General features: G+C 39.2%; 1 protein-coding gene across 1 annotated transcript in view; it reads right to left on the reverse strand.

Moving 5' to 3' along the window:
- The window catches only part of SNX2 (sorting nexin 2), a 50,700-nt gene extending 36,985 nt beyond the window's left edge, over positions 1 to 13,715 (reverse strand). Inside the window, exon 1 of the mRNA XM_023617795.2 lies at positions 13,482 to 13,715. Within this exon, the coding sequence (XP_023473563.1) occupies positions 13,482 to 13,589 (108 nt within the window). The 5' untranslated portion in view covers positions 13,590 to 13,715. The remainder of the gene's footprint in view (positions 1 to 13,481) is intronic.
- Between the last annotated feature and the right edge of the window lie 1,547 nt (positions 13,716 to 15,262).

Consider the following 15,262-nt stretch of genomic DNA (forward strand, 5'->3'; position numbering starts at 1 on the left):
TTCTCAGCAAAGAAACAGAAGCTACAAAAAAATAACCAAGAATGAGAAAAAAATTATCTGAAATAAATAGTTCACAGAATGGGTTCAATAACAGAATGAAGATGACAAATAAAAGTGTCAGTGAAGATGAAAATAAACACATACAAAGTATCTAATCTGAATAACAATGAAAAGAATTGAAAAGAACAGAAGAAAGCCTCAGGGACCTGTGGGACAATATCTAAAAGTCTAAGTCCATGTCACTGGAGTCTCAGAAGGAGAGAGAAAAGATTGTCGCAGAAATATTTATGGAAATAATGGCTGAAAATTTCTGATTTTGGTGAAGGACATAAATATATAGATTCAAGAAGCTCAGCAAACCCCAATGAGGATAAAACCAAAGAAAAATACACCTACAGCCATCATCATCAAACTGCTGAAAATAAGATATATAAAATAGTGAAAGTAGCTAAAGAAAAAACATATTTTTACACAGGACACCAATTCAAACGACTCCAGATTTCTCATCAGAAATCACAAAGGCTAGAAAACAGTGGAAGAACACTTTCAAAGTGCTGAAAGAAAGAACTAACAACCCGGAAACCTATAAAAAGCAAAAATATCCTTCAGGAATGAAGGTGAAATAAAAGAGTTTTCAGATGACGTACAAATAAGAGAATTCATCAATAGACCTACTCTAAAAAAATGCTACAGGACATTCTTTACACTGAAGAAAAAGGATATAAGAGGGAACACTGGATGAAGGAAAAGCAACAGAAATAGTAAATATCTGAATAACTAAGAGACTACTTTTCCCTTTTAAATTCTTTAAAATATGTATGACTGTTAAAAGTAAAAATTGTAATACAGTATATAGTGATAGACTATTGACAATCTATAATGTATTCTTATTATAATTGAATGTCCATATTATGCTAATATCTTGGGTATTCATAGTTCTCTGACACCAGAATCAGAGAAAGAAAAACTAACATGTTTATGTAACAAAAAGGACCCTTGTGTCTCATAGTTCAGAGTCCAAGAGTGAAGGGCAGGATGGAAATGGTGTGGACAGTGGGCAACTCCAGTAGTGGCTGTGGCAGCAGCAGTCACCCCACTGTGGGGAGGCTATGAGGCATGCACTTCCTTTGGGTGCCCATTCATCAGCACTTAAGAATGTCCTGCCCCACTGCTCAGGGAGTGGCCATGGAGCAGTCACTCACTAAAGGTTGTCAGGACTCATTTATCTCTGTGCCCAACTTTCCATGCCGCCTTCAGTTTCCTACTGAGTGCAAGCTGTTCCCCACTGGAACAGGAGGAAAAGGAGTATGGAGAGAGAGGGCAGTTGAATGAAGACGTGATGGTGGAAGGGAACACTGATGGCTTCTTTGCCTGGAGCACAGGTTCTGAGTGATCAGAAGTACAGTTGTCCAGGATATGCACTTGAGGAGACATCAGTATTTTTAATAAATGTGTATTCTTTTCCTCCCTTACATCATCACCTAGTAGTGTGCTGGAGATTATTTTTATAAAAAATTCCAAGGTTGTCACTAGTATCTCTTCAATTAAAAAGTAGTGCTTTAGAGTTCAAACAAGATTAAAGAAGCCCACTATAGCCTCTCTCTCCTACTTGTTAACACTAAAAGCTGGATAGAATACAAAAAACAATGATCTAAAAGTAATAGCAGGTAAATATGGGAGGGAGCCAAAATGTGAAAAAGAGACCCTTATGGGGGGTGAATTTTACTTTTTTTCTTCTTTTCGCTCTCAGCTTTTCTTGAGAATGGCACCAATGGCAGAACTACCCAAGGAGTGTGTGCAGCAATGACTCCAATAAAAACCGTCTTTGTGGCTGTAACACCAGCGCCCCTGCAACCTAGAGAATATAAGCGGAAAATTCCTTTTCCTCTTCTTCCCCCTCCCCTCTTTTCTCTCCTGGCCCTGTCCCGAGGCCAGATATACTTGCTTAGCTGCATGACAGCAGCTGTAATGAAAGCACTAGCACCTAAAACCCCAAGAGAAAATCTACTTCTTTGGCCAGTTGAACCAGGAAAAGAGGATCTAGTTGTCTGAAGAGCAGAAGACAAAAATTCTCATTAGTATTTTCTCTCCCTTCTTTAACTGCTTTTCTGCAAGAGTAGTCCAAGCTGCCCAAGAGTGTGTGACAGTGCAGGGTGCTAAAACTCTGAGAGAAGCCTATATTTCTGGGATACAGCCTTGGAAGAAAGAGGTAAGTCTCTCTTTCCCAAGTAAAGACCAGGTCTGTTTACCATCCAGTATACTAAAGATATTGTTTCCTCTGTAGCAAAGAATAAGTAGACTTACTGCCTATTATAAATGATTTGGGTCCCTTTAGCTCAGGTTCCTCAGCAGTGACACAAACCAAAGGCGGGTGCAACATCAGCCTGGACCCCTCTATCTCACCACCCTGGCCAGAGAGGGGCAAGGGAAATAGACACAAACATGATACTCATCCTACTTGCTATGTGCTTTGAGTCATAAAGTCCTTTATCATGTCTTCTTCCAGTAACCAAAAAACAAGTTAATTTCTTAGCTAACAACAAGGGTAAAATTTCAGACCCTTTACAGCTCTTGAAAGAAAAAGTCAGTGAACTTGAAGATAAGTCATTAAAAAATATCCAATCTGAATAACAGAAAAGAAAAAAATTTGAAAAAAAAATGAAGAGAACCTCAGGGACCTGTGAGACAACATAAAAAAGTCTAACATTCACGTCATTGGAGTCTGAGAAAGAGAGCAGTGCAGAAAAATACTTCAAGAAATGATGGCTAAAAACTTCTCAAATTTGGCAAAAGACACAAATTTAGATTCAGGAACAAGCAAACTCCAAAACACGACAACTATAGAGAAAACCAGACCCACTACATCATAAAAGATGGCTGAAAATCAAATATTAAAAAATAAAAAACTTGAAGCAGCTAAAGAAAAATTTAAAAACTACATTTAGGGAAACATGGAAGGACTGCATATTTCTCATCAGAAATCAGAGACCAGAGGACAGTGGCACAAAATCTTTAAAGTTCTGAAAGAAAAGAACTGTCAACACAGAATTCTATATCCAGTAAAAATACTCTTCTGGAACAAAGCTGAAGTAAAGATATCTTCAGATGAAGAAAACTATAGGAATCTTAGGAATCTGCCATCACTGGGCCAGCTCTAAAAAAAAGTGCTAAAAGAAGTTCTTTAGCTTGAAGATACATGAGAAAGTAACAAAAACTTCGACCTTCGGGAATAAAGAAAGAGCCACAGAAACGGTAACTAACTGGGAAATACAATAGATCATTTTTCTTCTAAGTTATTTAAAATGTTAACAACTACGAAAGCAAAATTATAACAATGCCTGATAAGGTTTTCAATATATGGAGATGTAATACATGTGAAAACTATAAGATAAGGGAAAGGAGGTAAATGGACCTCTATGGTTGTAAGGCTCTGCATTTTACTTGTAGAAGTACAATATTAACACTAATTGGACTGTAAATAGTTAGGTATATATGCTATAATCCCCAGAGCAATCACTTAAAAAAATATGTATATATTTATAGAGAGAGAAGAAGGGGAGATAAAGCAAAAAATCCAGTAGATAAATTAAAAAGAAATACTAACAAACATTAAAATAACACCAAAGAAGAGGAAAAAGGGAAAACAGAGGGAAAAACAGATGAGAAAAACAGTAAACAAATAAAATGGTAGGTCTAATCCAACCACACCAATAATTACATTAAATGTAAATAGTCTGAACACACCAATTAGAAGACAGAGGCAGCCAAATAGGATATAAAAATAACAACACACAATAATATGCTGCCTACAAAAAGCCTACTTTAAAGACATAGATAAGTTCAAAGTAAGAGAGTGGAAAAAATGTTATGCAAACAACCAAAAAAGAGCCAGAGTGCTAGATTAACATCAGATAAAGTAAACTTCAGAATAAGGAGCATTATCAGCAATAAAGAGGGATATCAAATGATAAAAGGATCAATTTACCAAGATATTATAACAATATTAAATGTCTATGTGTCCAACAACAGAGCTTTACAATACATGAAACACCAAACCAAAAAGAGAAATAAAAAGTTAAAAATCTGCAATTACACTTGCAGACATCAACACTCTTCCCTCAGTAATTGACAGAATAGATAGATAATAAGGAAAAATAGAGAACACCTGGAAAATATCATCAAGTGACTTAACATTTATGGAACATTCCAACAATAACAACAAACCAATATACACTCTTTTCAAGTACACACAGAACACTCATCACAATACACAATATTCCAGACCATCAGACAAAACTTAACAAATAAAAAAAAAACTGAAATCATAAAGCATTCTCTGACCATAATAAAATTAAACTAGAAACCAGTACCAGAAAGCTATCTAGAAAATCCCCAAATTTTGGAAATTAACACACATCTAAATAACCCACAGGTCAAACAGGAAGTCACAAGGGAAACTAGAAAATAGTTTAAATTGAATGAAAACAAAAATACAATATCAGGGGCCAGCCCGGTGGTGCAGCGGTTAAGTTGTCATGTTCTGCTTCAGTGGCCCAGGGTTCCCCACTTCAGGTCCTGGTGAGGACCTATGTGCTGCTTATCAAGCCATGCTGTGGCAGGAGTCCCACATATAAAATAGAGGAAGATGGGCATGGAAGTTAGCTGAGGGCCAGTCTTCCTCAGCAAAAAGAGGAGGATTGGCACAGATGTTAGCTCAGGTCTAATCTCCCCCCCCACAAAAAATACAGTATCAAAATTTGTGAGATGCAGCTAAAGCAGTGCTTACAGAGAAATATATAATAGCTAAATACTAACACTCAAAAAAAGGTCTCAAATCAATGATCCAAGCTTCTACTTGGCTGATTACCCCTCACTAGAATATAGAGTTGGGAAGACATGTACTTTCCACTATACAGATAGATTAGACATATATAACCTAAAGAGCATAGAAAATAGTAAAGATATAGGAAGTTCTGAGTTTTAAATGTTTATTACCTTTGTTTTTAACATAATTTATTTAATTATGTCTATATAGTCTAATTTCTAACAATGGCTGTGTTTACTAACCACCTTACAAAATTCCTGAAAATTTAATAATCAGTTCTTTCAAACCAGTATAAGCCAGTCCCAAGCTCGTCACTGCCTAAAATAAAAACTGACACTAACAAGTGTTGACAAGGACATGAAACAACTGGAATTCTCATTCATTGCTGATGGGAATGCAAAATGATACAGCTGCTTTGGAAAACAGTTTGGCAGTTTTCTTTCTTTTTTTCCTTCTTTCTCTCTCTTTCATAGAATCTTTTATAATTTTATTAGATTTCAGAGATGAAATGAATGGAAACTTGACTAGAAACTAAAACAGACAAATCCAGCAGCATCCAAGGTTCCCTGGGGCCAGCTTTCAGGATTCAAACACTCAATAATACATATAAAGTGTGATTCTCTGAATAGGAGTAAAATTTTGATATTAAAATGACTTTTATGATGCTAGGAAATACAATGACATGCTTTCGTCTTAATGCATCATGCTTTTGTTTTAATGAAACCATAGATTACAGATTCTCAGACTTGGAGAATACTGTCCAAATGGATATGGTCTCAAGTTACATTATTACTACCGCCATTAAGTTCTGGGACTAAAAGCAAATGACTTCACCTCCCTGTGCCTTATCTCCCTTGAACCTTTCTGGCAGAAATTTTGGCAGTTTCTTACAAAGTTAAACGTATATTTACCATACAACCCAGCAATCTTCTTTCTAAGTATTTACCCAAAAGAAATGAAAACTTTGTTCATACAAAAACCTGTACATAAATGCTTATATCGGCTTTACTCATTAATGCCAAAAACTGGAAACAGAATGTCCTTCAACAACAAACTGTGATACATACATACAAAGGAACACTAAATTCAGCAATAGAAGGGAATAAACTATTGATACATGGAACGACATCAATGAATTTCAAATGCTTTATGCTTTTAAAGTCAGACTAAAATAGTTTCATACTGTATGATTCCATTTATATGACATTCTGTAAAAGACAAAACTATAGGCAGAAAAACAGATCGTGGTTGCCACAGGCTGGGAGTGGGAGGGGTTAACTACATGAGAGGATTACTATTTTTTTTTGTAAGGAAGATTGACCCTGAGCTAAGATTTGTGCCAGTCTTCTTCTATTTTGTATGTGGGATGCTGCCACAGCTTGACTTGATGAGCGATGTGTAGGTCTGTGCCCAGGATCCAAACCCATGAACTGCATGCCACGTAAGCAGAGAGCGCGAACTTAACCACTATGCCACCAGGCTGGGCCTGAGAGAATTTTTTTGGATGCTGGAAATGTTCTATATCTTGATTGAGATGGTAGTGAACTTTACTAAACTGAGGTAAATTTTACTTCAACTAAAAACTATCACCACAGGAAAAAAAACAAGAGCTCAATTTCATAGGAAAGTGGGCATTTGTAAAATTAACATTAAAGACAAATCTTATTCTTTTTTTTTTTAAGACTGGCACCTGAGCTAACAACCATTGCCAATCTTCTTTTTTCCTTTTTTTCCCCTGCTTTTTCTCCCCATATCCCCCCAGAACGTAGTTGTATATTTTAGTTGTGGGTCCTTCTAGTTGTGGCATGTGGGACGCCACCTCAACATGGCCTGACGGGTGATGCCATGTCTGTGCCCAGGATTCGAAACCAGTGAAACCCTGGGCCGCTGAAGCAGAGTGCACAAACTTAACCCCTCAGCCACAGGGGCAGCCCCAGCAAATTTTATTCTTTTTAAGACAAAGTCTATGATGGGCCGGCCCGGTGGCACAGCGGTTAAGTTCATACATTCTGCTTCAGCAGCCTGGGGTTCGCGGTTCGGATCCTGAGTGCAGACATGGCACCGCTTGGAAAGCCATGCTGTGGCAGGTGTCCCACATATAAAGCAGAGGAAGATGGGCAGGGATGTTAGCTCAGGTCTAATCTTCCTCAAAAAAAAAAAAAAAAAAGACAAAGTCTGCCCCCAAAATTGAGCATTTCTGCCTCAAGCAACTTCATAGAATAACACTTTTTTTTTTTTAATTTTTTTAAAGATTTTTATTTTTTCCTTTTTCTCCCCAAAGCCCCCCGGTACATAGTTGTGTATTCTTCGTTGTGGGTTCTTCTAGTTGTGGCATGTGGGATGCTGCCTCAGCGTGGTCTGATGAGCAGTGCCATGTCCGCACCCAGGATTCGAACTAACGAAACACTGGGCCGCCTGCAGCAGAGCGCGCGAACTTAACCACTTGGCCACGGGGACAGCCCCTAGAATAACACTTTTTACAGTCACTAAAAATAATTCATTCTAAAATCCTTAAATTTAATGGTTTCAAGGGAAAGTGGTCAACTAGAGTTATACCTCTTCATAAATCTCTCTCTAGTAACTTTTCATACTGTTACCTTTAAATACCTAGTCACAAATGTTTTTTCTCTGAAACATAGGTAATTCATAATAAAATTTTGAAAAAAATTAATACATTTAAAGTTGGAGGGGGCCAGCCCGGTGGCACAGCAGTTAAATTCTCATGTTCAGCTTCGGTGGCCCAGGGTTTGCCGGTTTGGATCCCGGGCATGGACCTACACACTTCTCAACAAGCCATGCTGTGCCAGGCGTCCCACTTATAAAATAGAGCAAGATGGGCACGGATGCTAGCTCAGGGCCAATCTTCCTCAGCAAAAAGAGGAGGATTGATGGTGAATGTTAGCTCAGGACTAATCTTCCTCAAAAAAAAAAGAGAAAAAAGCAAAAAAAGGGAAAAATAAATAAATAAAGAGGTAATTGAGGTAAAAATAAACAAATAAAGTTGCAGGCTTACCTAAAGATTAGAAAACAGAATTAAGAAAACAAGTTATATACTGCTACAATCTGTTGTGTTGGGACAACAGATACTAAACTTTAGCTCCTCTTTATCAAGTCTCTTGTCCTACTCTACTTTCTCTTGATAATGTCACCAACTTTCAGGGTTTCACAGACCACCTCTATGCAATCAAGTCACTTCAGTATTCTATACTATTTCTGTACCATGTGCACATCTCAATTAGACATGTATCACCTGATATTGCAGGTATTTGTTCATACAGCTGTTTACGACATTGACCCCTTTTGGTTCATACACTCTATGAGGGCAGGAACTAGATTTCCAGAGTCTGGTTTAGCATTATCATTCAATAAATTTATGACAGATTCCCAAATCTACATCTCTAGCCCATCCAGCATTTCTAGCTGCCTGATGTTATCTTCATTGGTGTAATGTATGCCCAAGTGAAATAAACTTATAATTCCTTCTCCTAAGAATCACCTGAAGATAGGGAGGCATTTTAAGTCTTACGATGTCTACTTTTTAATCAGCTACTACAACAATTTCCTTTTCTCCTTTATTATTTGTAGGTTCCTTTTTTTTTTTTTTTTTAAGATTTTATTCTTTTCCTTTTTCTCCCCAAAGCCCCCCGGTACATAGTTGTATATTCTTCTTTGTGGGTCCTTCTAGATGTGGTATGTGGGATGCTGCCTCAGTGTGGTTTGATGAGCAGTGCCATGTCCATACCCAGGATTCGAACAATAAAACACTGGGCCGCCAGCAGTGGAGCATGTGAACTTAACCACTCGGCCATGGGGCTTGCCCCTGTAGGTTCCTTTTTGAGGCCTTCAACCTCAGACTTAAAATAGCCTCCAACTCATCAACCTATTAATGATACCTCCCACTCAAATTTATCCCTCAGACTGCTAGCACATTCACCTTCCTAGGTGATCAAGTTACTGCCATGCAAATCTTGCACAACAAATTTCAAAGTCTTTCACAATCTCACTATACAGCAAACCTATAACATCCTATATTCAGCCACTCAGAATTATTTACGGTTCCCTAGAATATGGACTGAACCTTAAGTGACCCTTGCCATTCTCCTACTTTGAAATTTCATTGCACTGTTCAAGGTCTTCCCTAAATATTATTTCCTCAATGAGCTTTTCTCAGCCAACAGAGACATTTACTATTCATCTACTGTGTGTCAAGAACACTGACAGGATTAGAATCCCCCCCTTCCCATTTCAACGGGAGTTTCAGTGAAAACTGGTGTGTTTTCAGATCATATAATCACAGTCTGTCTGTATCAGAGTTTTCTGTATGCCTCTTTCTTATCTACTGAAGATTTTCTGTCCTCAAAGACTTGCAGTTTCTTGCTGATATCCGTACTTCCATTATCACCTAAACAGTATGGCAGAGTAAATACTCAAGTACTTACTGAAGTCAACCTATGGTATCTTCTGAGCACTTACAGCATGGGGTTACATGGTGGGAAAGGAATTCTAAGACCTTTAAGCCTCCCATCTGGAAATTTATTTGAAATGTTCTATAAACTCTATTACGTGACAATGTTGGGGAAACTGTCCTCATCTTAACTTCAGCCAACCCTTAGATTTGAAATTAGTACGAGAACCAGGTATAACCATTTATAGTCAAGTGATTTTCGACAAGGGTGCCAAAACCATCTAGTAGGAAAGAATAGTCTCTTCAACAAATGGTGCTAGAACAACTGAATTGTCACATGCAAAATAATGAAGTTGGACTCTTACCTCATATCATATAGAAAGATTAATTCAAAATGGAACAAAGATCTAAATGTAAGAGCTAAAACTATAAAACTCTCAGAAGAAAACATAGGTGTAAATCTTCAAGACCTTGGATTTGGCAGGGGATTCTTATACATAACACTGAAAGCATAAGCAACAAAATAAAAAATACATACAGCGGTCTTCATCAAAATTTAAAATTTGTGCTTCAAAGAACATGAAAAAACAATCCATAAAATGGGAGAAAATATTTGCAAATCATATATTTGATAAGGAACTTGTATCCAGAATATATAAAAAATTCTTACAACTCAATAATAAAAAGACAACCCAATTAAAAAATGAACACAGGATCTGAATGAACATTTCTCCAAAGATATACCAACGGCCAATAAGCACATGAAAAGATGTGTGACATCACTAGTCATCAGCAAAATGCAATCAAAACCACACTAAGATACCACTTTATACTCATTAGGATGGGTAGAATCAAACAGTCAAATAATACCAAATGTTGGTGAGGATGTGGAGAAATTGCTATCATCACACAATAGCTGGTGGGAATTTAAAATGGTGTGGCCACTTTGGGAAACCATTCTGGCAATTCTTCAAATGACTAAACATAGAGGTACCATATGACCCAGCAATTCTACTTGTACACAAATGTTTACTGCAACATTATTCATAATAGACAAAACATGGAAACACCCAAATGTTCATCAACTGACAAATGGATAAACAAAACGTAGTCTAGCTATACGGTGGAATATTATTTGGGCATAAAAAGGAATTAAGTACAGACTTTGCTAAATGAAAGAAGCCAGTCACAAAAGACCACATATTATACGATTTCATTCATATAAAGTCCAGAACAGAGAAGTCTATAGAGAGAGAAGCTAAAATACTGGTTGCTTAAGGTTGGGGCCATATGGTTTTGGGGGCAGGGAGTGACAGTTAAAGGGTACAGGGTTTCTTTGTGAGGTGATGAAAAGGTTCTAAAATTGACAGTGGTGATGGTTGCACATATCTGTGAATATACTAAAAACTATTAAATTGTACAAAATAATGGGTGAGCTGTATGATATGTGAATTATATGTCAATAAAGATGTTTTAAAAAAGACCAGGCATATAATAGAAATTTCCTAAGTTTATTTTTTTAAGGTGCTGTCTTATTACTCCATGCTGCTTTAGGTCAAGTACCATTTAAGCTTAGGGTTGTATCATTTAAGGAAAAAGCAGTAGCCCTAAACAATTTAAAGCCTTGCCTCTCAAGTACCAAAAAAGACCAAGTTTTTGCCAGATTTTCTCCCCTTCTCATTTGCTTCCCTGCCTCCTATGCCAGCCTCCCATCACTTTCTTGTTTCATAGTCACAACAGAAACATGTACTAGGAGTTTTAAATATGCTTTATTTACTGAAAATAGCTTTATGTAACTGTTCCTAATTTTGAAAAGAAAACAGCTTAATATTGGGTTAAAAATATACTCAGAGTATACATACACACTAAATTGTGCAGTCATTACAAGCTTCACAATTATGACAATGAAGCTGTGTATAATTTGATTTTCACTTACATGGATTTCAATTGACTTTTTCCTCCATATATCCTCAAAGGAAAAAATTTCTACATGAATAACACAATTTTTAAAAATTCTGACTTGCTTTTTATTAAATTGAAAGACACTAATTTATACGTTTTACTTTCAATTTGCAGCCTAGGCAATAACTATTTTCTTAGGTAATAACCATTCAAAGCAGATGATCTGCATCAGAATTACCTAGGGCTTTGCAACTCGTTGTCTATGGACCAGAAGCAACGTCATGACCAGAGTTCGTTAAAAATGCAGACTATCGGGCTTATCCCAGCCCTAGAGAATTCAAATACGATCCCTAGGTAACTTACGTATAAAGTGTGAAAAGCCCTGACCTAGAGCACTTATTGAACACGCAGATTCCAGACAGGCAAAGGTTTAAAAAGACACTTTAAACAAGAATCCTAAGGTTTCTCCTGCACGCTAAAGTTTGAGAAGCACTGTTTTGGAGGACTAAAAGAACATTCTTTTAGAGCAGTTTTGGTATACTAAGAAATACTGCTATATATCCTTCCCCAAATAGTCTGAAAAGCAAACAAAAAATCTGAATTTATAAATTTCACAGTTATACTACCTTAAAATTAATAACTCAAATCTATGAAATAAGGGGCTTAGATGAACAATCAAAATCAACTTTATTTACAACTTTTACAGTACACTCACCAAGATAAATTTATTCATACTCAAAATTCCTTAGACATTTACTGAAAAAAAACCAAATACCTTATTAAAAAGTCCCATCCAAATGGGAAATACAGATTATAGCTCCTCTACTGAACTCTAAAATACCTCAATTAAACAGAATGCATAGTGTTCACTGTATTCTAGTTTACACTAGTCAGTCAACTTTGTTCTGATCCTTGCTGGTGGAAAACCTTTGTAACTCTCAAAGGCGATACAAGTCTTAGGATCCTTCACAGACCCTAACTTTCAATACATGCCAAGATAGCTGTATAGTGTGTATAAAGGGCTAAAAGCATACTAACCCCAAAAGATAATGTGTTAGGCAAGATAATTTTACTAATTCTTAGGAGTTGCTGTTTTGACAATTAATCCAGCAAGCCTTTACTAAGTGCAAATCTCCAAGATGTGAGGTACACGGAGATGATCAAGACACCAGCCCTAGCTCCCAAAAGCATATCCCCAGCCCTGAGGGGAGGTGCAGTTTGGCTGGGAACGTGCAAATGCAATTTACAGAATGTGGTCAGTGCTGAAAACGGTTCCCGGAAGTTCCCAGTTTTAGGTAACAGAATTTCAGATAATGGACATTTTAGAGTAATTTCCAATACATTTGATGCAGGTCTGAACAAGCCAAAAAAGCTGACTAAAAAGCACTTTATAAGGAAGTACAGCCCGAGGTAAACAATCCTCTGGGAAATTTGTTTACATTTTAATACACAGACATACACTTAAAATCGGGCTATGAGGTGTGTGTGCTCTCACCAAATGCAAAGCAATCAAACATGAACTGGACAGAGGAGGCCCAACACAGTTAAGCTCATAAAGGGTATTTCCTTTGACAAAAACAGGAACATTCAGCTTCAGAGATGGCTGACCAAGCGAGAAAAGAGGAAAAGGGAGTGGGGATCTGTTTTCATTTCTAACCTGGTAACTTAAAAAAAAAAAAGCAGTTTCCTGGACTACTCCCTCTCTTCAACCTTGTATTTTATAAGCACCAGGATCCTTAAGTCTAGGAACTAAAGAAGACAGACAAAACCGGTCAAATGTATTTACCTATTAACCAGTCCCAAACACAGGCCCCTCCCTCCAGAGGAGGCAGCAGCTCGGCCAGGGCCAGGACTGGGAGAAGTCGCCCACACGCTTCCCCGAGCCTCCGGCGCTCGGCGCTCGCTTCACTGCTCTCCCCTTTCAGGGCACACCTCCCTTGGGAAGGGAAGAGCAAGCACCTCTCCAAAGGGGCTGCTGAGATCGCCGTGCAGCGCTTTGCTAAGTTCTACTGGGACCTGGGCAAGACGTGCTTGGGTCGGGAAGAGGAGGTGCAAGTGACACCGGGGAAGGCCAGCTGAGCGCGGCAAGGGGGCTGCGATGCTCCGCCGGGTCCGGCCCCTCAGAGGCTCCCGGCCCGCAGGAGGGTCTCCTGAGGAGGCCTAGCTGCCCAGGCCAACTCCAGCCCACTGACAGGTCCCCGAGGTGGGGCCCGCGTCACAGGTGTCGCCCCGACCAGGTCCTCGCAATCCCGGGGGGTGGGGAGGGACAAGTCGGGACTGGAGAAAGGCACCTAAAGGTGAGACACGCGGCAGCGGCAGAGCGCAGCACCCACGGCGACGCGGTCTCACCTCTAGGGTGGAGACAGTGCTGGTGAACAGGTCCTCTCCGTCCTCCAGCTCCTCAAAGTCGGTGGGCTTCCCGTCGCCCAGCGGAGGAGGTTCCCTCTCGGCCGCCATCTTCGCTCGCCCGGACGACTGCGCGAGCGGGGCTTCGCGGAGCTATCACGTGAGCACGCACGGCGGGGCTGGCGCCGGCGGCCCCGCCTCTCAACCCGCCTCTCACGGCCCCGCCCCCGGCCTCGTGACTGCCCACCACCCCGCCCCCTCTCCCCCGCCGCGCTCAGCTCTGCCCCGTGTCTCTCCTTCCACCTCCGCGTCTGGGTCTCGGCCACTTCACCGCCTACTTGCTGTACTGACTTTTGTGGAAGAATGTTGGATTTTTGTTATTGATCATTACTAGATCACCCTCCTAGCAGGGCTAGGTCAGACGACTTCTGTTGGCACAGCCAGTTTTAAAATCTTTAGGAAATGGAAGAGTTTGGGGACCAGTCTTTCGGTTTGGATTATACGCAGAATGAGGGCAAGATTGAGGATTAGTGAGAGACATCGCTCTAGGCTTGTTGGATAGAACTCTCTAGCATGATGGAAATGTTTTATATCAACGCCGTCCAGTAGAGTAGCCATTGGCCATGTGCGACCACTGAGCACTTGAAATGTGGCTAGTGTGCCTGAGGAACTGAGGTTTTAATATTATTTAATTTTAATTAATTTTAATCTAAATAGCCACATGGGACTGGAGGCTACCTATGTGGCAGTGCTGCTCAAGATAACAAAAGGGCACTGATTAATTTGTTGTCTGAGGATTGCTTCAATTTCATCGTGAGCCACATAATATTTTTCCTTAATAAAGAGTGAGAAAGGCAGGAAAAATGAGAGGAGAATCAGTGGATGATTGATAAGAGCACCATACTCAATTCCCTCTACCAATTGCTAGCTCTTCATCACGGAAGGTCTTTTAAAACTTTCAGCTTGAATTTCCTTATCAGTAAAATGGGAATGTTACTAATCCTCCATTTGCGTGACTGCACAGGATTATCGTCAGGATCAAATGAGAAAATATGTGAAAGTATTGTGAAAGCTAAAAAGTACTATGCCAATGCAAGGTATCTTTGTGGAAAAGGAAACGGGAGTATTGCAAACAGCAAGCTGAGGTTATCATTTTGCTGGAGAAACAAAGCCTCACAGGGGTTCTTTAGAAATTCAGCACAAACCCTTAGCTTTTACTAGCCTGGGAGATAGAAGGCCTGGGTTCTACTGGCTATGTGCAAAACTTACTTAGAATCTCTGGAATTGTTTTTTAAAAAAAGTGCGTTGGAGCAGAGGTGTTTCTAATCATTTGGACTTCTTCCACTTCTACATTTCTGTGATTATTATCAAGGAGCATCAACCCAAACCAGGGTTAAGTAAGTATACCAAGGTCCAAATGTTGCTTGAGTGAGTTTGAAGCATGAGCCAATTGTCACTACCATGCAACCATCACCATTGCTTTCTAGAGCCACTCCCGTCTGCCTGTTTGGAAGAATCAGCTGTTAAGGCATATTCCCTCCACCATGTCCGGACAGGCTGAAGTCTGTCGCCAAGCAGAAGCTTTAACCTCTTTTGAAAGCTCACAGTGTGGCTTGAGGTAATTCTTCTTTGCATCCTGAATTTTCACCTGTGCCTCTGTTTATTGCTTACTACTTTCTGTCTTATGCTATGGTCATTTGTATTCCCAGTTTATCTTTTTAGTGGACATCTGAATTAGTCAAAACAGAGATCCAGCTGCTTGTGTCAGAGAACCACATTAAAAG

Source organism: Equus caballus, chromosome 14, assembly GCF_041296265.1.
Source record: "Equus caballus isolate H_3958 breed thoroughbred chromosome 14, TB-T2T, whole genome shotgun sequence".
In the NCBI taxonomy this organism is placed as follows: Eukaryota; Metazoa; Chordata; class Mammalia; order Perissodactyla; family Equidae; genus Equus; species Equus caballus.